Genomic DNA, 24,050 nt, shown 5'->3' with positions numbered 1-24,050 from the left:
TTATTAATATTATTGTTTTTATCAATATCTTTTATTAGCGTTCAAACTATCATAAGCTAATTCCACTATAAGCATAGTTTGTTACGGCTATACTCACGTATTTAGTCGACGTAAGCCCGACTAGTTTCGTAGTTACGTCGACTACATACGTGAGTATAGCCGTAACAATCCATACTAATATTATAAATACGAAAGTGTGTCTGTCTGTCTGCCTGTCTGTCTGCTAGCCATTCACGGCCCATCCATTGAACCAATTTTGACGAAATTTGGTACAGCGATAGCTTGCTTCCCGGGGAAGGACATAGGCTACTTTCTATCCCGGAAAATCAAATAGTTCCCACAGGATTTTTAAAAACCTAAATCCACGCGGACGAAGTTGCGGGCATCATCTAGTCTACTTATATTTATCAATAGGTACCAATCTTCTTTGACCTAGTATGTTAATAGGCTCATACCTACTCCTTTTTGAAAAATATACAAAAGGGAACTTTTAGGTGAACAATCAATACATCCAGCCCTCCTGTCGGCGTCGTATGTACGAGTATATCAGGGGGTTCGGCAGTGCCCCCGCCAAGACGAGCCAAACTAAAGCACGGGGCACTGCGTACCTTTTCTCGTAGCGTTTCGTCGTATTTTCGGACCGTCTTAGTTCGGTTTACTATGTCTCGTAAACTATGAATTAGGTGGTAGGTAGCACTTTATTACTTTTACACCAGGTTATTATTTTATGAATTTTATTTGGCACGAGAATAAAGGCTCAGAGATCAAAGATTAGACTACTGTATCTCTCTTTATACTTTGGTTATAGAATAAATCACCTCTTTTTTTGTTTTTTAAAGAATATTAGTCACGTTAGTAGGTACGACAATAGCGCAACGGGTCGGGTTTGAACCGCCGACTTTTCGGATTTCAGTCCACCCTTAAGCCGTTGAGCTATTGAGGCTTCAACTGTTAATGTAATATGTTGATATGTAACTTTATTTCAAAAGTTACATCCACGAGGGTCGATAGATTTCCCGACGTCATAACCTATTATGCTGCTTGATTCGCCGATTCTGAAAAAGATTGCCGACATTTCTTTTATCTCGTTTTTTCGTAATATGCGTAAAAAAACAAATAGCTTGTTTTTTTAAGTAAGAAAATGCAAATATTATAACATGAGTAATTCAATTTATTATTCGGGCGACAGGAAAATCGCGGAGGTTACCAACCTCGTAAAGTTTACCTTCGAGTCTGCGAACGACAAAATAATTACACGATAGTTGTCTAAATAAACCTAAGAAAACAAAACGTTTGTTTTTAATTTGGAAAATATCTAAACTTTCTTTGATAACAATTTACTCGTCTGTGATTTCAATTTGTTGTAAAAACAGGTTAAGTATATTAGGTACAATAATTACAATCTCAGATTGGCAAAATCATACGAATTTTATACAAATAGATATAGTCTTCGTTATTACAACCTGGCATAATATTATAATGAGAAGATAGGAAAGAAATAAAAAGAAAAAAAAGAGAGAGAGAATTACCAGGGGGTCAGCACGCACTTAAAGCTGTTTCAGATAAGCGTTTTTTTGCGCGTCTAAGCTCGTTTCGTACGCTCATATCTCATACGAGCGTAGACTTGTTTATAAACTCATACACGCGCGATCCGCGTACAGCGTCTTCGCCGGCGAAGACGAGGTCCCCGATTTCTATCGTCGCCCGGACGTGGACTCACGCCACGGCCTCAGGGGCGTACGGACTAACCAGTAGTCCAACAAATTCACCCATCCCAACCCAACGTCATCTTAAGCCGTGGTCCGAGTCTCAAAGAGGCATCGCTTTGAATCCACCTTAATTTTGGTAGAAATAAATGAGCAGAATTAATAAATAATTAATTTTAAATTGCATATTGCACAAGCTCTTAGTTAAATGAGTCAACAACGGTTTAATATTTAACGCTCACCAACAGGCTCTCTTGTTTAATTCTCTCTCTGGTACACCTAGTTGCATAACCAGTGTAATTTAGCCTTAAATTATTAAGAGCGCCCGCAGTGTGAGGGTTATGTAAACGCTTCCTAAACAATTTTCTTTATGTTAGGGGACAGGATTCAATTTCGCACCAGGATAGGATAGTGAAACTCGATATTGTTATGATCCCGGAGACTGTAGTGCATCGTTTAACAATCGATCTTATCGACTGGTCGTTAGCGAAACCGAAATTCTATTTTGATTCCTCCTCTACATCCATCTATCTAGTTTCTAGTCAATTATTCCTTTTGGCTTTTTTATAGTAATACTAGCTTATTCGACTTCGTCCGCGTGGATGACCAAATTGTATATAATAATATACAACCCTAATTTATTTCAAACCCCTATTTTACCCCTTAGAGATTGTATTTTCAAAAATCCTTTCTTAGCTGATGTCTATGTCATAATAGCTATCTGTCTGATCCATCCAGTAGTTCACCGAAACTTACGCGGATGAAGTCGCAGGCATCAATTAGTGCACTATATTATTTTTGTCAAAAGTTTTATCTAACGGGATCTATAAAAACCTAAATCCACGCGCGCAACCTAAGTCTCGGGAAAAGCTAGTTCTATTATAAAATGTTTTAATCGACGCTGGAATTTTCAGGCATCCTCTTTGAAGTGCCTCAAACTAAAAACAAATACACTTTGAGATGCTTTGCAGACTTTCCTCAGAAGTTAATCTTAGAAACACTTCCGCGTTGTAAATTTCTTGAACTTTGAAAAATCGCACACAAAATGGGGTAATTTCTGCCAAGTGCCAGGAATTTGGCATGGTTGAATGGCGACTTGGCACTGTCACACGTCGGGGTGGCAGTTTTGCATCAATAAATTGGGAGTGAGGCGAAAATTGGTTTGACAGTTCTTGCAACTTTCGGAGTCTCTGCGGTGCGGATTACTTCTCGACTGTCTCGTCACTGGAAAATGAAGGCTTCGTCGGACACAAAGCTCATCGGCAACAGAAAGGGATTTAAATATTTTAGTATGGAGCCTGACCTACCTACATGTCCACCATTTTCTTCTTTTCCAAAATAGCGGCCACGCATAAAACGTGTAATAATAATCAATAGCTGGCATCAATTCAAACAAGGATTGTATGAGACAAATTCTTCCAAAGTGTCACGTTTCCGAGATATAAGCTACTTATCAAAGTTCTGCTGGTGGTTAAACTGTTGTACTGATGACTCCACCAGTACCACTTTGACTACGATCTCGCCCCTCCTCCAGTATAAAAATATAAGCGGGCTAACTTGGAAGAAGTATGGCAATTTGATTAAACACATACCAATCCCTTATCGGTTTCTACACGCTATCATTAAATCACCTGGAGGCACGTCTTTGCTGGTAGGGTGGCAACTAGCCACGGCCAAAACCTCCCACGAAACCAGACCAGAGACAATGTAGAAATAGAATTTCCTAAATTGCCCCTACCGGACATCGATTTATGCTACCGGGTCTTAAACGCAGGTCTACCCACTTTGACCACAGTGCACACCGCTGGGCCAGGAAGGTCGTAAGCGAGGCGAATGGTAGTTAAGTGGTACATTACAATTAGTATGTCTCCAGCATTATAAGGTTGAATAAAGGATATTATCTTGTCACCACATCCGTAACTGTGAGGCTGAGCGTTTGGAGAATAAATACTGCAGAATAAAATTAACCGGCAAAGGGCGGCTGTGAAAACGAACACGTATCGAACCGTTTCCGTTTTCGCCAATTTGGTGGCTAACTACGTGCTCCTACGGAATTCAGATCATTAATTTGTTCTACGTTTATATTTTTAGTGGAGAAAAGGTCTTTGAGGTGCTCTTTTCTGTAATTAATGAAAAAGCTACCCCATTTAAGTATCTACTTTATTTAAGTTCTTCCTTTGTGCTTGATTTTTTTCTGAATTTCACTGAAGTTTTTAAATTTTTCATCATGTTTCATGGTTTTACCTAATAGAGATTTAATTAATTTTTTTTGTACTTAAATTTTTCGTTTTTTATTAAAAAAATTATGGTCCCGGTTTTTTTTTTTTTAATTAAAACAGCCATAACTACTAAGGGTAATTTCAAAAATTAATATATACTTAAGGTAGATACTAAGGTAGTAATTTGCCTGAGGCTTCCAATATCCTTGTTCTTTGCCGGGAGATTATTTCACACCATTAACTAGGTTTTATCTGAATAAAAAAATGATAGAAATATTGCACACACATCCATACACACACTCATACACGCACTTAGTTTAATAAGTATAAATAATTAACAAATGCCAATTGCCAGCAAATAAAATGAGGCATACGCACAGGCATACGTCTATATTATAGTCCATAGCTGTAGGTACGTCTGGCTAGTTATCCATGCATCTAACGCAAGTTAAAAGCACACCTGTGCAGTAAGACATACTGTGTGCTTTCTTTGTGGACGGAAAAACGTCAGTCGGTGTTACTGAATCTTGTTCATTCATCATATTCGGCATATTATTTACGTCTACAGCTTGACGTAGGTATATAGCCTTTTCAAGAGCGCGTCACCAAACACATTCCTTGTCCGTAATCAATGACAAACATGCCTACTGTTGTAGGTAACGTTGAGTGTGCGTAAATCTGTCATTAACTATGGATAGGAAAGGGACGAAAAATGACAAGGATTTGACCTTTCCATCATCATTTCCGCTGTCGTTTAGTATAAAACCCAGAAGAATAAGTTAATTATTTTTGTCACCAGGTACCACAACAGTAGAATGATCAACTACGACGTTGAACATGGCATCAACGTCACCACAGACCCTGAACAACGGCTCTCAGACCTCCTCATCCCAGCGACGAGCGTGTCCCACGCGGGCAACTACACCTGCGTGCCGAACAACGCTGTACCAGCTAGTATATACGTCCATATATTTAATGGTAAGTACCAACAACGACTCTTCTTATTTTGAGAGGATACCTTAATTTGGAGGAAAATTTTTGGTAGTTTATTATCACTTTAGGGTCAAACTAAGAGACTTTTCAAAAAAGGGTTAAATACCCTATTCTGTTATGCGCAATCGCTTAATAAAGCTAAAATTTATACCTGTTAATTTAGAAATCATAATTATAAATGTAATATTATTAGAATGTATATGTATAAGAATTCAGAAGATCAAAGCTTTCGTTGACAATTGTAGGTATAGTCTAGGGAAATCCCGTTAAACTACGACATGATTAGGTACTTCTTCATGATTAGATCTTTAATCCGCTCTGTTGCGACAAAGATTACAGACAATACGTACTATTTTCCGCTCGCTTCACAGGAGGGATTTAAGTAAGGTTCCTCCTCTAACTCAAAATGTAGATTATAATAATCGCATCTGTATAGGTAGGTATAGATATTATTAACCTACTCGTAACTTCCTAATACCTCTTTAGATATTCTATAGCATCCTAAAGCGTCCAAATGTCTGAATGTGTTTTCACTTCTACTCCTCAACCAGAACTGATAAAATTTCTTATTTAGCTTGTTATGAGGATAGTGTAAAATACTTTTCATCTCTGAAAAATAAGAATTCTTACTTCTAGAATAAAAAACCTGAATCCACATTTTTTTCTTTATTGTTCACAAACAAAATTAAGATACACAAACATGAACGATGTCGTGGCATTTATGTCAATAAAAATATGCCGATTAATAAAATCCAACCCTTTATGTTCCAGAAACATATTATTTCAAATATGAAACAAATGTGGCCGTATTGGAACCTCATTTCATATTATGACTGGATCAATATTCACACAATCATTTAGACAGATAGGGTTGAACAGACGATCCGATGGTCTGGACCGATGCCAAGCTCCCATCAAACCTGACAAACGGCGTGCTATCTAAAATGCCATGTAGGTTAGCATTTACTCTAACGCTAATGTACTAGGTACTAATCCACCGTGTAAGTTTTAACACCACGCATCTAAGACATTTCTGGGGGAAGGGAGACCCTAAAAGTATTATTATAGAACTATATTATTTCTTGTATACATAATAATATATTCGGTAATAAATTAATATTTTTTTAATTTTTAGTGTACAAACACGGTTGGGTATTGAAGTCGGTTTTTTTTTTGTAAAAAAATATTTTACAATTTTTAGTGGCCCCTTGTATTTAAATATGCTATTCCTGGCCAAAAATCTACGGTTTACTAAGCAGTTACACTGATCGCGAGCAATTTACTCTTATCCGTTGAGGAGTTCCATTATCTAATCTTCGAATATTTTCATCAGATCTTCACCAAATTTATATGAGATCACTTTGAAATAAAAAAGAATTTTCAAAATCGGTCCAGGCGTCTTTGAGTAATTTCGGGGAACATAGTACATAAAAAAACAAAGAGTCCGACGAATTAAGACCCTCCTCTTTTTTTGAAGTCAGTTAATATAAAGTATTTTAGCGTTTAAACTATCGTGAGTGATTTCTATTATAAGTATAGATCGTTGCGGCTTTACTCACGTTTTAGTCGACGTAAGCCTAACTAGTCTCGAACCCATCCGGGGTCCTGTTTCCCAGGACTCAGCTCGCTGCGCATCGTGATTGAGACGTTTGTTAATATATATAATTTGTTAAAAATAAAAAGTAGCAGCGCGATATCCAGTAAACAATCGAAACATTTGAAAACCGAACGAGTTTTTTTGCTCACCTGTAAAAGTACTAATTTTGACTTAGGTACGCGGTGTTAAAACTTAGCGATGATAAATAATCAAGCGGTGTGTATAATAAATAATATGTAACCTATCTATAAATAACTGACATAATATAATATTCTACCTTTTATTTCAATACAAGGACAGGAGGGTAGTTGATAAATAATGGATAAATGGTGCTAAATATAGACTTCGACAGTTTTTCTATGCCGTTATGAAGCTCATTCTATGTTCTGTCTAGTATAACATAATTTAGGTAGATAACCGCTAGGATATGTTATAGAGAAAAATCCTCTACTTAGTCCATGAAATAATAAGAAATGAAAATCGCCCCATGCGATGCAAAGTTACCCAACAACGGCTAAGGTATTTTGCTAATCCGAAATGTTAATTGGACGGATTATGTTTACTAGTGCTCGTAATTTTCGTAAACAAATGTAATGTACACCAGCAAACCGTTTGTTAGTGTAGGTTTATGGGAAACTTGGCGTATGGCCAGACGATTTGGTCGCCTGTTAATCCTTAATTTGTCCAAATTATCTGAGCAGAAAGAGTTATTTCTAGGGATTTTTGGCCGTAATACAGTACGCGGCAGAAAATAATGTAGGTACATCGACCTTTAGAAAGAGATAGCGGTTTTTTTAGAGTATTGTCTCTGTCGTTGAGATCGACAAAACGTCACATAGGTATGAGTGATAGAGATAATGCTCTACAAAGCCGAAATCTCATTCTAAGGTCGATCGACATTATTTTCTGCCGCGTATTGTATTTGATAGGCATTTTTTTAAATCAAATGTGAAAACTAGATGATGCCTACGACTTCGTCCGCGTAGACGATGTTAATTTTTTTTAAATCCTGTGAAAACTTTTTGATTTTTCGGGACCAAAAGTAGCCTATGTCCTTTCCTAGGATCTGAGCTATCTCTATACCTACCAAATTTCATCAAAATAGGTTAAGCGAATGGACGATAAAAAGCTAGCAGACAGACACGCTTTCTTTATAAATTTAAGTACTTATCTGAAATTAATGTGAAAAACATAATTTGTATTCCTTTCCATTTTAAAACTTATCAAGGGTCCAAGGCTATCTGAGACCAGCTTTTTCTTATATGTGGAAGTATAAAGTAGATATATCTTGTATTGGTCTCGTAGTAACGTTACATAGGAAGACTGGCAACAGTCCAGGCCACGGAATCTTGTATTCAACCCTATTAGTCCTAATTATCGAGATGAAGTGAAACACATTCATGGTTTGGCATTTTTATATCTGACATATTATTAGAGGAATCTAAAATCAAGTGGGTATCTATGCTTTTATTTAGGACTATTATTCTCCAAAAGGAGAGGTTTCAAATTGTGCCACATATATGTACACATCCTTAAAAAATTGCGAAAAATCCCTTTATCCCGGGAAAATTACAAATAATTGATTTGAATGCATTAGTTTAGTGCTACAAAAATAATTTTAAATCAATAATTTCATGGATTTTCAATGATGGCGTCTGATTACTGATATACAAACCACGATGTTTTGCTTATGGTACGATTACACCTAACGAGTACAGTGGCGAGTCAGTGTCCTCGGCCGAGTACCTATACGGTTGGTATAAACACTTACGAGTGCTCGGCGCAATTTCGAAATACGTATAAACGGCCACCACAGCACTTTCTCGGCCGAGTGACATTTTACTGTCTCGCTTCACCACTCGGTAGGTGTAATCAGCCCATTAGATACAAGATCTGGCCATAACCCCATACATTCTTGAAACATCTCCTTTGTTTACGCGCCTATTGTGAAGGCAAAATTTAATAGGTAGATAATTTAACTGACTGTTATGAACTATGTAAATCTCGGCTTAAAAGGGCTGTGAGATAAAGTCATAATATGGACTGATAGACAGTAAAAATGACAAAACTAAACATAAAACCCAAAAAAAGGAATTTATTTTAGACTTAAGTATTAAAAAAAAGTATTTATATATCTTCCTGCTTTTTTTAACAAAACTAAATCCCTTATCTATCTACTAGACTAACGTACATAGGAATAATAGTAGCGTTGTTTGTTAGTCTACATGTGAAGTTTGGCAGAAATCCAAACCATTATGTGGTCTGTTCAATCCTATATTTCAAAACGATTGTGCGAATATTACATAGATCGAGGTTATTTGAAACCCTATTTAAATGGCAATGTTGTAGTATTCCTATTTAAACAGGTACGTTGGTTTATGTTTCCCACATATAATATAGAGAAACTAATCTTAAATATGTGACTGACTGACTTAATGATCTATCAACGCACAACTCAAACTACTTACTGGACGGATCGGTCTGAAAGGCATGCAGAATGCAGATAGCTATTATGACGTAGGCATCCGCTAAGAAAGGATTTTTGAAGATCCAGTCCCTAAGGGGGTGAAATAGGGGTTTGAAATTTGTGTAGTCCACGCGGACGAAGTCGCGAGCATAAGCTAGTAAGATAATAAGAAGAGGTCAAAGGCATTTCTAGTTGCATCTCTTTACTCCCAAGGTGCCCTTACATCGATATTTCAAGCTATAGCACAGCCTTGATATACCTACCTACCTAGTTTCTTACATTTATTATTCCTCAATCCTCAGGTGCCGGACTTGCCAGCGCGAGACATGTAGAAATTACTAAGATAATGCTAACAGTGTGATAAAGTAGGTAGGTTATTTATAACACCATTTCAATTATCAAGCCGTAGGTAGTGTATTAGTAACTATTATTGACCTCAATCAAACAATATTAGGCAAATATATAGAAGCAATATTAGGTATACATAGACGGCAAGCCGTTATTTCATTGCATAGCTTGGCTTCAATCCAAATAATATTATGTAGGTAACTATACCTATACCTATATAAATCTTAATAATATGCATAGCGTTTTCAAAAAGGAGAGCCCATATTATGGATATTTATATCTGGCTATACCTAATACCTAATAATGTATGTCCGTATAACTTACGAATACGACCAGCTATTCCTTATTTCATCATTCAGAGCAAAGGGCCTGTTGATAATCAAATTAAGAACGAGGGCTAAAGCGCACAGCAATCTTCACCAACCGCGCTGCCACTAAACATAACTGTTCAATATGGGCTCAAAGTCACAGTGACTTTAACATGAGCCTTTAATATAAGTCAATGTTTAGAGCAGCAGTGAATAAAGTCCAGCCTTAGTTGCCAACTACTGATAGGAGATGGTAATAGGATAAAATAAAAAAAAAAGATTTTCAATTTACTAATAATAAAATTATAAACTTAATATTTCGTTTTTTTTTTCTAAAAATTCATGTACATATTTTATATGCAATGTTTAGTAAAAATATTCGATGATCGAAGAGGGAAACTAAACAGACTACATATTTTGAAACTTCGCTACAACATTATTAAGAAAGGCAATTTCCAAAAAATATGTACGTAGTAAAACACCGTTACGACCGATTTAGATTTTAGGTTACCGATAATTTCAGTAGTGAAAGTGAATCTTACAATAAGCCTTTAAGAAATTTTCGTACCCTATTTATACGAAGCTCTTTGCATTTACACCCTTATTATACTTACAAACTTATTTTGTACATAAAGTTGACATGGTATATTTTGCGTAAAAGAACAGGTATTTTTTTTATTTGGGATTATAAGGCAGTTAGTTGTCCGACCACCAACATTAGCGAGGAAAAATTTAAACGAGTTGGTGAGTAACGAGAAGGTGTAGTTGGAATAGTTTTATCGCTGCGCTTTGAGCGAGTATGCAAGGGCGAGGGGCGAATAATCATCCGTCGTCATTTTTTTTAATAATCATTAATTATTGTTAACCCCTGCGCAAACAGTGCGAGTGTTTTGACCGCCAAGAGAGCGTTGCTGAGCCAATATTTGTTTGATAGCTCTTCTCGCTGCGACTAATTAGTGGAGAGAGAGTTCTCGTTGGCAGGATTACAGACAGTGATCAACTACTAATAGGCATGTATTTTTTATTGATACGGAATCATGCATCGATTGTACGTTTTTTGAGCGAGGAATTCGTTGACAGCGCGTTCTCGTCGTGGCGGTGAGACATTGCCTCATTCGAAAGTGATTAAATTAAAAGTCCCCATACTTATAATCTGATTTGCATCACGTAATTCACAACCCCTAAATTAATTTACTTTGCCGTTCCGAATGATGAAACATTATCACCAACCATAGAAAGAGCCCATATACGTTTTAATTGAATTATAAATTCTCACACTCTGCCTTCAATTTATAAACCAATACCTCTGGAAGGGTTGACCAACAATTTACTTTTCTAATTTATATGGCAATTTAATTTGAAATGTAAAGGTCGACTACACACTGCATATACAAGTAGAACGTTTTGAAATATAGCATCACCTGAATCAGGGTGCCAGCTGAAAATCAGCGTTACATGCCCTTGTGTTTGAACAAGTAAATTACAGTATTATGCTGAGCTGCGAGCTTTTTTCAGGTTGTGCCACACATGACATAATTGTTCCGGCAATGCTGCTGCGTGGGCCAATATAATATTATTCTCGTTTCAACCGATAGGCGTCTGTAGAATATAGCACAGAACAAGATCTTGTTTCGACCGGAAACCTTTCACAGAGGTTTCCTCGAAAGAATTTTTCGAAGGCTAAGGATTTTTGTAAATTCTCACGGGGTAGGAAATACCCCGTGGATTTATATTTTCGCTTTGTGACTGAAGTGAGAACTGACGGAGCAAAGCCGAAGCGGATCAGTTAGTACTTAGTATAAAACACGTACCTACCTATGTAGTAAAACGTGTAGTAGGTATACTAAGTATAGTATATGTATATAGTATTGAAAACGGTCCGCAATCGGGGTAAAAACTGAGTGCTACTAACCAGACCTAGAAGTGACTGGCGCACAAGGAAGGCCTCTTAATTTGTGGAGATTGCTAATTCAAAATTCAGTCCACAGCTGTTTTATTTGTATTTTTCATCGACATAGAAGCTAATTGATATATATATAGCATAAAAGCAGTGGTAGATGCATCCGACTATTCGTAAGTACTTGTAAAAGTTTATTCAAATAAAAAAGATATTTTTTTATTTTTTATTGTTCATCGAAGGCATTTTATGTAAAAACAATGAAAACACAAGATTGTCGATACAAAAGGAATTGTATTCAAGATATTAGCGGATAAGAAACGGAGAAACTAAGTGGTACGTACTGGAATGTCATTTACGTAACAGCGCTAACCCTCATGCCATCTCTCGGTTCGACGGTAAAAAGGTTAAAGAAGAACGAATATACGATGTGCCATATAATTTCATTGGATCGAAAAGACCCTGAGCACTCTCACCGAAATAAATATCCCGTAATAAACTTTTGTCATAATGAAAATATAACATGAGTTGTATGAGAACGGATAGGTATTTTATATAACCCGAGCACGTAAGCCTAGAAAGTCCTAATAGCTATAATGGCGGGAACCACTTCCACTGATGAAATTGTCTGCACTGCGAAACCTAAATCGCATGTAACAATATTTAGGCTCTAAATGAATACATAATATTTTTGTACATGGGCCTCTTTCAATGAGCAACGTGGTAACTAAATTTAGTGAAAATATATTTTTGGGATAAAATAATACCTACTCACTTGTTTTATTTAAGATTTATATGTAACAATATTAGGCTCTTAATGAATCTATTTTTGTACATGGCCTCTTTAAATAAACAGCGTAGATAACTAGGTAAGTTAGACGAAAATAATATTTCTTGTTAAATAATACAAGCTATTTGCATTTGAGTTTTGTATGACACTTACCTACTTTTATGCGATAACATGGAATGAGTGTCTGTCTAACTAGTGGAAGCTGAGAGTGAAAAATGGCGCCAATTTTCGGAAAATTAGGTCATGTATCCCGTGTATAACTAGGACTAATACTATTTGATAATTTATTTTTTACACAGTTAGATTGTAACACACTACGCTGATTGCCTAGTTACCTACCATGTATATGCATTAATCCTGTTTTCAGTGAGAAGGGACAATATAGTATTTTTCAACGGCCTACATTAATATCGTAATACATGGTTTTATATATGTACCTAAATTACCTAAGTAATATCAGCTTTCCTTAGACAGACTCTGCTATTATATTTTATCAGCTGATGCCAGCGACTTCATGGTTCTTAAAATTCCGTGGGAACTCTTTGATTTTTCAAATAAAAAGCCTAGCCTATGTCACTTTCCAGGTCTTGAACTATAGATACTTACCCATGCAAAAAATCTCGTCGATCCGCTGCTCCGTTACGGCTTCTTCAAAGAATAAACCAATAAACCAACAAACACACACACTTTCGCATTTCTAATACAGGTAGTGGTAAAATGTAAGCAATTTCGTCTCGTCTTCAAAAATCTGTAACTACCAAGGTAGGTAAAATTTTGCCTTAGAATGCCCTATAAAAATAAGGTGGACATAATATTATGAACACAAAAATAAATAAAATAGAAGCATCCTCAACTTCAACAAAGAAAACGCAAGATAAGACGCGAGCAAAGGTGGTTTTCAGAAATTACGTAACGTACAACGAATACACCCCAGTAATTGTTCTCCCAAGTCGACACCCACATAATGATGTAGGAGTTAGGACACCCAATTATAATGACAAATAACCCCTCGACGTGGATCTACTTGGTATTCTAACCAACCACCGTCATAGTATGGCACCCGGAAAAAGGGAATCTCGAAAGTTTGCCTAATATAGAGTATCTTTTGTAAAAATACCCATATTATATTATCAAGCTCTTTGGGTGTCATATTATATCTTTTTAAAATGCACGTAGTACATTGTTCCAAGTATGAAAGTTACCTCTATGTCACTTGAAAGTTACGGAATGCAGCTATACTCTATCCATGGAAAGAAGTACGCTCTCTCTCTATTACGTGATCCCATACAACATACAAGTAACAGAGATTACAATCTCAGAGTCATCAAACAATCACAAACATAAAACATTCGAAATTCAGCTCGAAAATGTTTGAAAAACATTCGAGAGTTTAGTTTTTTATTTATTCAGATACAAGTTAGCCCTTGACTGCAATCTCATCTGGTGGTAAGGGATAATGCAGTCTTAGATGGAAACGGGCCCTGGAAGGGGTATGGCAGTTTTTATTAAACCCACACCCCTTTGGTTTCTACACTGCATCTTACCGGAACGCTAAATCGCCTGACAGCACGGTTTGGCCAGTAAGGTGGTAACTACAACAGCCGAAGCTTCCCACGAGGACAGACCAGAAATTTAGAAATTATAAAATCCCAAACCCTGCCGGGAACCGAATGCGGGACCTCCCACTAATAAGACAACAGCGCTTACCACTGCGCCAGGGAGGTCGTTAAAAAAGGTTTCGTTGTGATTCATAAGATTTTTAGCAATGCTTAGAAATTATAAATGATACGTAATGTCTTCCTAGACAACAGTAGAGTCAATTTTCTGAGACATGAAAAAAGGTTTGCAAAGAAAACTACTAATCACAGAGCTAACTAGAAATAACAATGGTAACAAGTAACAACTAGGACACCGGCATCCAATTACAATGACAAACAACCTCTCACTATAGGAAATGTTTAGTATTCTACACAACGGCTGTAGGAAATAAGAAATGTGGGGTGAAGTGATTACGTCCAATTGTGAGGATTCCTCACAGCGACACATGTTCATACAAACATACTAAAGCCTTGCTCTATTATATGGTTCTCTTAAACACTTAATATTACCTACAAAATCAAATACATTAAACTGAGGTTCCTTACCGTTTTTATCGTTTATAAATATGAGCATACAGAACGATTAGAGAACGAAATTCGTGAGCAAAGTTTTAATTAAACCTGAAACTAAATTAACTGTTAACTTAGTAGTGCCATACCACTGACTATAAATATTTAACTAGTCAATAATAATATAATTTATTCATGAGAATGAAGGTGACATAAAATAGAATATCAGTTTGAGAGCCTTATGAATCTACCAATAAATAATGGTGTTTCAATATTTGTATATCGCCTAATTAGAATTAAATTTATTAGGTACATACATATAAATTACAAATCTTCAAAATAAACAACAGTCAAAAAGTAAATTTAAATTTCGTAAAATATAAATTTATAAAATAAAAAAAACATTCGAAACGAAAGAAAAATAAATTAACAACAATAATTAAAATTTCACAGTGTCATACAGAGAATACCTAATTAATTAATTTTATTTAAAAACAACTTAATTGTTACTAAAATTACAGAGAGTAAGATACAGGATCCACTTAAAAAACAAAGGTACGTAAGGTAACTAATATCTGCGCTACAAAAACTATTATTCAAGTCATCGAACTATTATGACATATACAGATTGTAACAAACTAAAACTACAGTTTCAAAACATTGTAAAACTTCAATGTTGCAGACAAGCATCATTAGAAAAATGCTATCAATAAATATTTACCTTTACGTACGAAATCATTATAACAATCAGTTCATAAAAACCTGAGAGCAAGAACATCACCAAATATACATAGGTGACTTAATTAGAACTTCATAATAAATAAATAAACCGCAAACTAACAAATGAAAACTTGCAAAGCCAAAACATGAATAACAAACATTTTAGTTTGGCTAAAGAATGCTTTGTTTACCTTTTTGTGGTGATAAAAGGAACCTAAAATGAACGTAAAAGCGCCGCGCTTTAAGAAAATAGGGTTATTTTGAATTTTTTGTTAAAAGCTCTTTACGAATGCAAGAGAAATATACTCGTGGGGATGCTTGTGGGAAATAGGAAAGAATGTTCTTTTTTACAATTTTACTGCGACCTGTGACATTTTCTATTTTTAGTGCCCAAGAGTGTTGTTAAATTATTTTTTCCCCGGGTCAAGGTAATTTTAGGTATTAGAACTTTTAGAAGCCCCCGAACCGGGCTGCGCATCGCACAGTGTAGATTACTAGTATCGCATCGCTCCTGCATTTAATCTTTACGTACATTACTGCAGTATTTACGATCAAGTCAAAGGTCAAATAATTTATAGTTTTAAGTTTTATTAAAAGTTAAAGTTTTATTGATTAAAATTATTAATAATAATTAGTAATAATTTATAATATATTTTAATTGTTACATCAGAATCGACGACATTCAACTTGCACAAAAAGCACATGAACTAAAAGTAATATATTTGTTACAGGTGAAAATCCAGCAGCCATGCAGTCTTCATCCCCCAGCTTCATCCAGCTAAACATATACAGCTTGCTCTACACTCTGACTTCTGTTAACCTTATTATACGGTGACAATTACGATAAATCCTAGATATACATCCTAATACTTAGAACATAATATAATATAGTCAATATTAAGTTGATCGCACACTAGAACCGAGTCACAGGAGACGCAACACCTTTTTGTCACGTCCGATACTATAGTCTATCCGCAGAAAGAAGTTAGTGTAACTGTTAGTGTAACAAAAATGGTAGAGTCAAAAATCTCAGTGGGCGTCAACTATTTTGAGTCACCTACCAATCACAAACATGTTCTTAAAAAAACATTCGGAATTCAATTCGAAAATGTTTTCAAAAAACATTCGAGATTCAATCATAAAACATACTTTCGTTTGTGATTGGTTGGTGTCTAGAAAATGGTTAGCGCTAACTGCGCTAGCCAAGCTGCTAGCTTCTGCCTCTGTCGTTTGTATGAGATTACGTAACAGAGATCGCTATACTAACTTCTTTACGCGGATAGGGTATAGTCGCGGTGCTGACGTTATTCTCATTTTCAGTTACTCAGTCAGTAGTGAAAATTGCCTTGAGATCGGCATATGCGACTCTTATGCCAAGCGCTGTTTGTTGTCTGCGATCAGTTTTAACGTGAAATAACATTTGAAAGGTTTGCTCTTTTTGCACCATAGCGGTTGCCCTATAATACATATTTTATTTTATACTTCTAAAGAAATATTACAAAACATTATGTTGTGACCTGAAACTGACCCAAGGAGTGGTTTCAGAAAAAAACCTTATGTATCTGAATTAGTTAATTTATTATATTAGTTAATTTATTTGTAGTTTTCTTTGTTTGCTCCTGTAAGTACTGCTTGTTTTGTGAGGAATTCTTAGTTGCTGCATACTAAGTACTAAATTAATATTTGAAACCGCAGAAAAAATACACACAGTCACATTTTCCCAATGTTCATAACTTCATAGGTCCCTCAACAAAAATGGAGAAATACGGATGTCTAAATACCTGTCAATTTAGTTTAGTTTAGTGAACAATTGAATAAGCGTCACTGACTACACACTTTGATGTAAACAAATTATTAACACAATATCGCCAGTCCATGAAATAGTTGACGGAAATGTTCAATGAGCAGTCATATTTTGTTCATTGAGCATTGAACACCTTAGGTTAATAAAATTAATACGGATGACAAGTGTAACATACCCCTTAGCGCCTAATGGCTCATTAGACACTTAATGGAATTACATACTAATTTATTACACTCAAAGGTTTCTCATACCTACAATATGTAGAGGAGGTATCTACGATGTATTTATAAGGTAATACCGTATAATGCTTCGCATATTTTTCTTATAATCAAGGGTTATTAATATAGGATTACTTCTAAATGAAAAAACCTAACATTGTATGAGAAAGGTGAGGAGAGGCACGATGATTTTCAACGAAATCAAGCGCGTGAAAAGGATTTAGGAAAAGTGTTTATGAGAAAAAAATACTTAATGTGAGTTTGCAAAGTAAAGATATTTCAACTAATAACTATGTCCTCCTAACCTTATCTTAATTAACTTCTAATTTTATTAATTTACGCCCAAAGTTATCATAAATTTAGTGTTAAAATAGGAATATTTCGAGGCACGTTCGTATTTTAAAATCAATATTTTTTCAAAGTTTTATATGTCAATAAATGTAGATAATGACAAGGCAACCCGATATAATATTTAGTTTAGAGCGTACAATATCAAATAATGTAGTAATAATTACCCTCCTACGTTTGTATGAAGAAAGCACCGAACTGCGCCCTCTTAAGTATTGTCAGCCACATATGTTTCAAATTTTATTTCACGTTCCAACATTATATTAAATTAATAAAAATATGATTTAATAACTTAAAGTTATGAAATAAGGATGAGGCTACTAAGGCTTGCCGACCATCTGGTTTTTACTAAGAAACGGAAAACTAGGTATAATTATTTATCAATTTCTTTGCGACATCAACTTATGAATTGTGTAACAATTTATGACTACTAATTGTTTGAGAACTTTAAAGAGAATACGAGGATATTATATCTTTTTGTTCTTCCTTTTGAATGCAAGCCCAATATAATTGGAGAACTGAATAAATAATAATTAAACTAGATACGTGAATTATGTACTTGTTTGAAAACCGGGAGGTTGGAAAGCTGGGCTTCACCACACAATCGGCAATACAGCAGAAAACCCTACTTTGCATATATTAAATAAAAATATTATTGAATTTAAATCTTATCGAGTTTAAGTAAAATTCAAAATCGAATACGTTACTTAACTAAACTTTCAATTTCATTTAGCAACATTTAGCCCGTTGTAGTGTGCTACGTAGCCTCAAACTTAATACCTATATTAAGGATCTCAATGTGAATATTATTATCTTTAATTAAGTAGATATACAAAGCACCGCAAGGCGTAAGTTTTCATCAATGTTATAATTTAAGTAAATATACCGTCTTCATTACCTAAAGTTTGCATAGTATATTTAGTTATATTTTCCACTTTACACTTCAGCATATATTCAATCGAAAATCTTTATTTACATTGAAGTTTGCTAGGTTTTACCCCCTAGTATTTACATTAATCACTTTTCGTCATGTATATTATCTTAAGTGGTTTAGCCATTTCTTGAGTCGTAATGCTTTGCGTTTTCCAAATGCTAAGAATATTGATACTTATAGTGTTTCTATTTTTATTCTCTTTGATATTGACCTTATTTTATATACGCGACTTCGTCCGCGTATATTTATTTTCCGGAATAAAAGTAGCCTATGTTACTCTCCGTCCTTTCAACTATCTCTATCCAACGCCAAAAACCAAGTGTATTGGTTGGTGTGAAGGAAGGACAAACCAACACACTTTCGCATTTATAATATCAGTAGGTATATACCTGCTAGATTTTTTAAAGTAGTCTTAGATGATTTGCTCGTACCTGGTATATAATACCGCTCGCCACACCCCGCAGCATAGTCAATCCGAAACAACTAACAAAAAAATAATTTTCTTAGGTCAGCTGTTTTTTTTTTGGAATTTTCGTAAAAACGCAGCGACAGTGATGCCATAAATTAATTTTAGTTATTTTTATAATGAAGTAGATGATGCCCGCAACTTCGTCTTTTATTTTTTTTAATCGCGTGGAAGTCTTTAAATTTGCAAAAGTAGTATTATAATTATGTTAATTCAGTGTTTACCTAAGCTATCTCCACTTCAAATACCAGTCCAATCGGTTGAGTCATATTGTGGTGTGAAGGAATAACAAATATCCAAACTCCAACATTAAAATATTAGTAACATGGTTTACTAATATCAACTTTTGACACGAATCAATGATTCAATTTTTTCTGCCACCATATCTAGTGTTAAAAATACTATCGCTGTCTACGAAGCGGGAAGCCCTTCAATGAATGTCTATCAAACCTTCAATTTGTGTAGACGAATACCTACCTATTTCTTTTTGAAGAGACTGACAATTCGATTTATTTATAGCACAGTTGATAATAATCGTTTTTCCATACATTTTCCTTTTTCGTAAATAATAAATGTTGTGTCATGCCTGTTTATAACGGTTGACAGGCTAAATATCATCATAAATTCCGTATTCCGTAGTAGGTACCTACTCAAGAGTCAAGACACACTGTGAGACTTTATTGTTGCTGTGTATTATATGTGGTAGGTATTATCGTACCTACCTGTTTTTTTTTTGCGATCATTATTATTTAAGTACGTTGGCACAAAAAATCCTGACTTATTTTTAGGGTTCCGTAGCCAAATGGCAAAAAACGGAACCCTTATAGATTCGTCACGTCTGTCTGTCCGTCCGTGTGTCACAGCCACTTTTTTCCGAAACTATAAGAACTATACTGTTGAAACTTGGTGAGTAGGTAGATGTATTCTGTGAACCGCATTAAGATTTTCACACAAAAATAGAAAAAAAGGAATAAATTTTTGGGGTCCCCATACTTAGAACTGAAACTCAATATTTTTTTTTCATCAAACCCATAAAATGTTATTGAGGTTTTTAATATATTTTTTTTCTAAACTGAATAGTTTGTGCGAGAGACAATTCCAAAGTGGTAAAATGTGCGTCCCGTCCCTCCCTGTAACTTCTAAAATAAGAGAATGATAAAACTAAAAAAAAATGATGTACTTTACCATGCAAACTTCCAGCGAAAATTGGTTTGAACGAGATCTAGTAAGTTGTTTTTGATTTATCGTGCAAAATGTCGATAAAATACGATTGTAGTACGGAACCCTCAGTGCGCGAGTTCGACTCGCACTTGGCCGGTTTTTTTATAGATAGTCTAGTTTCAATATAATAGGATATAAAATTATAAATTTCGATTTTGACGAAGTTAAGTAGGAACAGAGTGAGCTTGCATCCTTGCATGGATGGAAATAGGCTATTTTGTCACGCAAAATCAAAAAAAAAACCGACGGGATTTAAAAAAATCCACGCGAATGAAGTCGTGAAGGGCATTATCTAGTTATAAATAAAATCTTTCAGATTTGCTGAAAAAAGTATTTTATTGTTTAATCAGTAGTGAATAATACTATGAATTACTTGATTATTCAAATGATATTGCTAATACGCCCACCGACTTTTGTCTTTGTCATTTGTAGAGGATTGCGTAACAGAGAGAGCCATCAGCCATATATAAACTTCTCTCCGTGGATAGAGTATAGACTATCATCTTTCTTGATATAACTACATCTAAGCTAGACATAGAACCAATAAGCGTCAATAACGGTTACAGTGGCTTGCGTAAATCGCTAGACAGATAGATGGTCGGAAGGCCAGCCGACCAATTTGCTTTCGATTTTGTATTGGTACAACGTAACCTGCATAATTCGTTTACGGGTATGCTAGACAATCGTTCCCAGGAACAAAGCTTTCTATTCAAATTCATCCTGATGGAATAATTTTCAAAGGTGTCCGTGTTTTGTGATACGGCAGAATCAAAATACAATCGAATTAATTTTTACGCAGCTGTTGAAGGGTAATTTTACATTCTAAAAATGGCTATAATTTTTTGTTTCCGTGTATCTCCCTCCTACCTAGTCCTCCTAAGTAGTCTTCCTAAGTAGTAGGTAGGCAATGGATTTTAATGATGTTTTCTTCAATAGATAGAATGATTCAAGAGGAAGGTTTATAAAAGTACCTATAGTTTAATGTTAATTTGATGAAATATGACGATATTGATCTAGATGTTGGAAGAAATCAAGCCGATTGAGAGCTTTCATCGAAAAGTTTGTCTTATTCTTTTGAAATGAGTATGACAAAATAACCACACTGACAACACATTAGTTATGCATCGCACCCGTGCGAAGCAGTGGCGGGTAGCTAGTTAGATACATATCTATAAAAGTATGTATCCACTTTCTTCATAAATTATGCAGGTATAATATGACTAGGTACTTATTAGGTAAATAAATAAGTCTTATTTAAAAGTTTACGTTATGGCTGGTCGCCCATAATTATTGCCTGAGCTGCTTTTCAACTGAGTGTCTATTTTTAGCAGCTTTAAGCTTCCATCCAGATGCTCGAAAACGGTTCGGATGTCCCAACGGAAGCATTTGAGCTATAGCTGAAGTATTATTAACTACCTAAGCTATTTATTTCAATGCTAATGAAGATGATAGTAACCAATGTGCGCCCAGAATTTTAATGCTTAATGCTCAAGATATTTTGGATCATTTAGGTTGAGATCCATACAGCGCACTTTGACTTTGCTCAGCTTTAAGACATGTGTGAAAACACGACAGCGATATATCGCTAAGATAAAACTGTCTCGTTTTACTGGAAATTAAGTCTGATATATTTGCTGATATAGATCTCAGCCTTAGATTATTTTAATCCATACTAATATTATAAATGCAAAAGTGTGTTTATCTCTCTGTCTGTCTGCTAGCTTTTCACGATTTAACCGTTCAACCGATTTTGACGAAATTTGGTAAGAGTTCCCACAGGATTTATAACCTAAATCCACGCAGACGACGTCGCGGGCATCATCTAGTTTTAAATAATTTTGTATGTGTATGTATGTATGTGTTTATAGTCCAACGCCAAAATGCCATCGCACCGCTAATATCTCAGGTAACCGTCAAAAAAATGCCACCTACCTCCCCACCTCTACTTTCGGCCTAACGAGTTTGGGGTCCGTTCTACAATAATTAATGCTTTCTAGAATTTCTCAAATTTTACCGATTCCGCTTAGGACTAGACAGTCTTGAATTAGGATGAATTGAGACTTTGAATAAGACAATCTAAAACTATATTATAATTAATTCTTTACTATGGCTCTTTTCACGGAATTACATGGTATGAATCACCTACACTAAATTGACTATAGGTATATGAAAGAAAACTAAAGAAAAGAGTTTTCAATTTGCCACACTCCACATAAACACAATACACAGCACTCTTGGGATATTACATTCGTAAGAGAATTTATTTTATTATTTCGTAAGAAAGCGAAAATTGTCGCCGCGGTGGGTACTTTACCTACTTTTTATTTCTGAAACTGCAATACAATTAATGTTCAAAGTTAGCCGTTAATCGACCAAAGTGACCAAATTCTAATAAAATATTATAATGTGGATAATGGGTAGGTACATATCTCCCACGATTCATCATCATCATCATAATCAACCCATCGCGGGCTCACTACAGAGCACGGGTCTCCTCTCAGAGATAAGGGTTTTGGCCATAGTCTACCACGCTGGCCATGTGCGGATTGGCAGACTTCACACACCTTTGAGAACATTATGGAGAACTCTTAGGCATGCAGGTTTCCTCACGATGTTTTCCTTCACCATTAAAGCAAGTTATATTCAATTAGGTACTTAAATCGCACATAACTCCGAAAAGTTAGAGGTGCGTGCCCGGGATCGAATCCCCGACCACCGCTTAAAAGGCGGACGTCCTAACCACTAGACTATCACAGCTTTATTAACCACATTTTGACTTGTCGATATTTCGCCTCAGTTAAGTACCTATAGTCGCCGTCGCCTAGTCCGCGACAAGTTGAGATGGCAATCAGGGTATGAGGCGGAGGGACCCTCCACACACCCGCACATCACCCGCGCTCGCCCGCACTGGATCAGCGCGAGGGTTGTGCGCAACTTTCCCTCGCCGATTGCCATTTCGACCTGTCGCGTGCTTCGTGGTCACGACGGGACTGCAGTCATGTAGGTAAATGGGTCAAAATATCTAAACAAGTCAGACAAGTCAATCATCAAATTAATCGTGGTAGGTATGTAGGTATGTACCTACCCGTTATTAACATTATAATATCATCAGTTTATTAAAAATGTGTGAAAATTCTTTCGTCAAACGTTCACAATGTTATCTTTTTGATTAATCGAGTTACAACACGCTTAAATATCATAAAGGGCTATTGAAAGCAGAGAAGATTTACAGACCTCACTTGAAGTTTTATACTTAGTTAGAGACATAAAATAAAGGATGCAATGTACAGAAAGCGTAACGGAAACCTGTCAAATGTTGCTTCTAGAAATAACAGATGTACCTACCTGGTGGAGCAAGGAACTGTACAAAGACTTTCACACTGCGAAGCGCGCAGTTGGTATCACGTGCCCTAGTTTTACGTGCTTTGTTCAGTTCCTTCTATTACAAATCTTAGACCCGTACGCGCGCGTCCTATGTAACGTCCTGCCATTGCAATTTCCGTTACGCCTTTGCGCTTTATTTGTGTTATACATATACCTACCTATACATAATATAGTACTTACATAATTACCTATTAATTTGTTAATTACTATGATCTCGCACGTGAATTAAGATAAAGAAATCTGTACTGCTATATTTTATCAATTACTTCAACTGCCTATTTCGCATTACGTCTTGTACCAGTTTTGTAATAATATCTAGTAGATAACTAAACGAATAAGTTTTCTTTTAAATATGTATTACCTAAGTGTTATCACTCTTAAGCATTGTAAATAATCATATATCGTTATATCTATTATATGTGATAATAAATAAAGCTCATGGATTGTTAATATTTGTAAATATTGTTTAGTGTAAGGACATACTACATAATAATATTAAATTAAATAATTGTTCATTTTAAA

General features: G+C 35.4%; 1 protein-coding gene across 1 annotated transcript in view; it reads left to right on the top strand.

Annotated features, from left to right (window-relative positions):
* Positions 1-24,050, top strand: part of LOC117983690 (uncharacterized) — a 154,969-nt gene extending 130,919 nt beyond the window's left edge. Inside the window, exons 7-8 of the mRNA XM_034970311.2 lie at positions 4,725-4,903; positions 15,885-24,050. Of these exons, the coding sequence (XP_034826202.1) occupies positions 4,725-4,903; positions 15,885-15,988 (283 nt within the window). The 3' untranslated portion in view covers positions 15,989-24,050. The remainder of the gene's footprint in view (positions 1-4,724; positions 4,904-15,884) is intronic.

This window comes from Maniola hyperantus, chromosome 7, assembly GCF_902806685.2.
Source record: "Maniola hyperantus chromosome 7, iAphHyp1.2, whole genome shotgun sequence".
NCBI lineage: Eukaryota > Metazoa > Arthropoda > Insecta > Lepidoptera > Nymphalidae > Maniola > Maniola hyperantus.
Note: the sequence above shows the minus strand (reverse complement) of the source record. Positions and strands in the feature narration are given on the sequence as shown.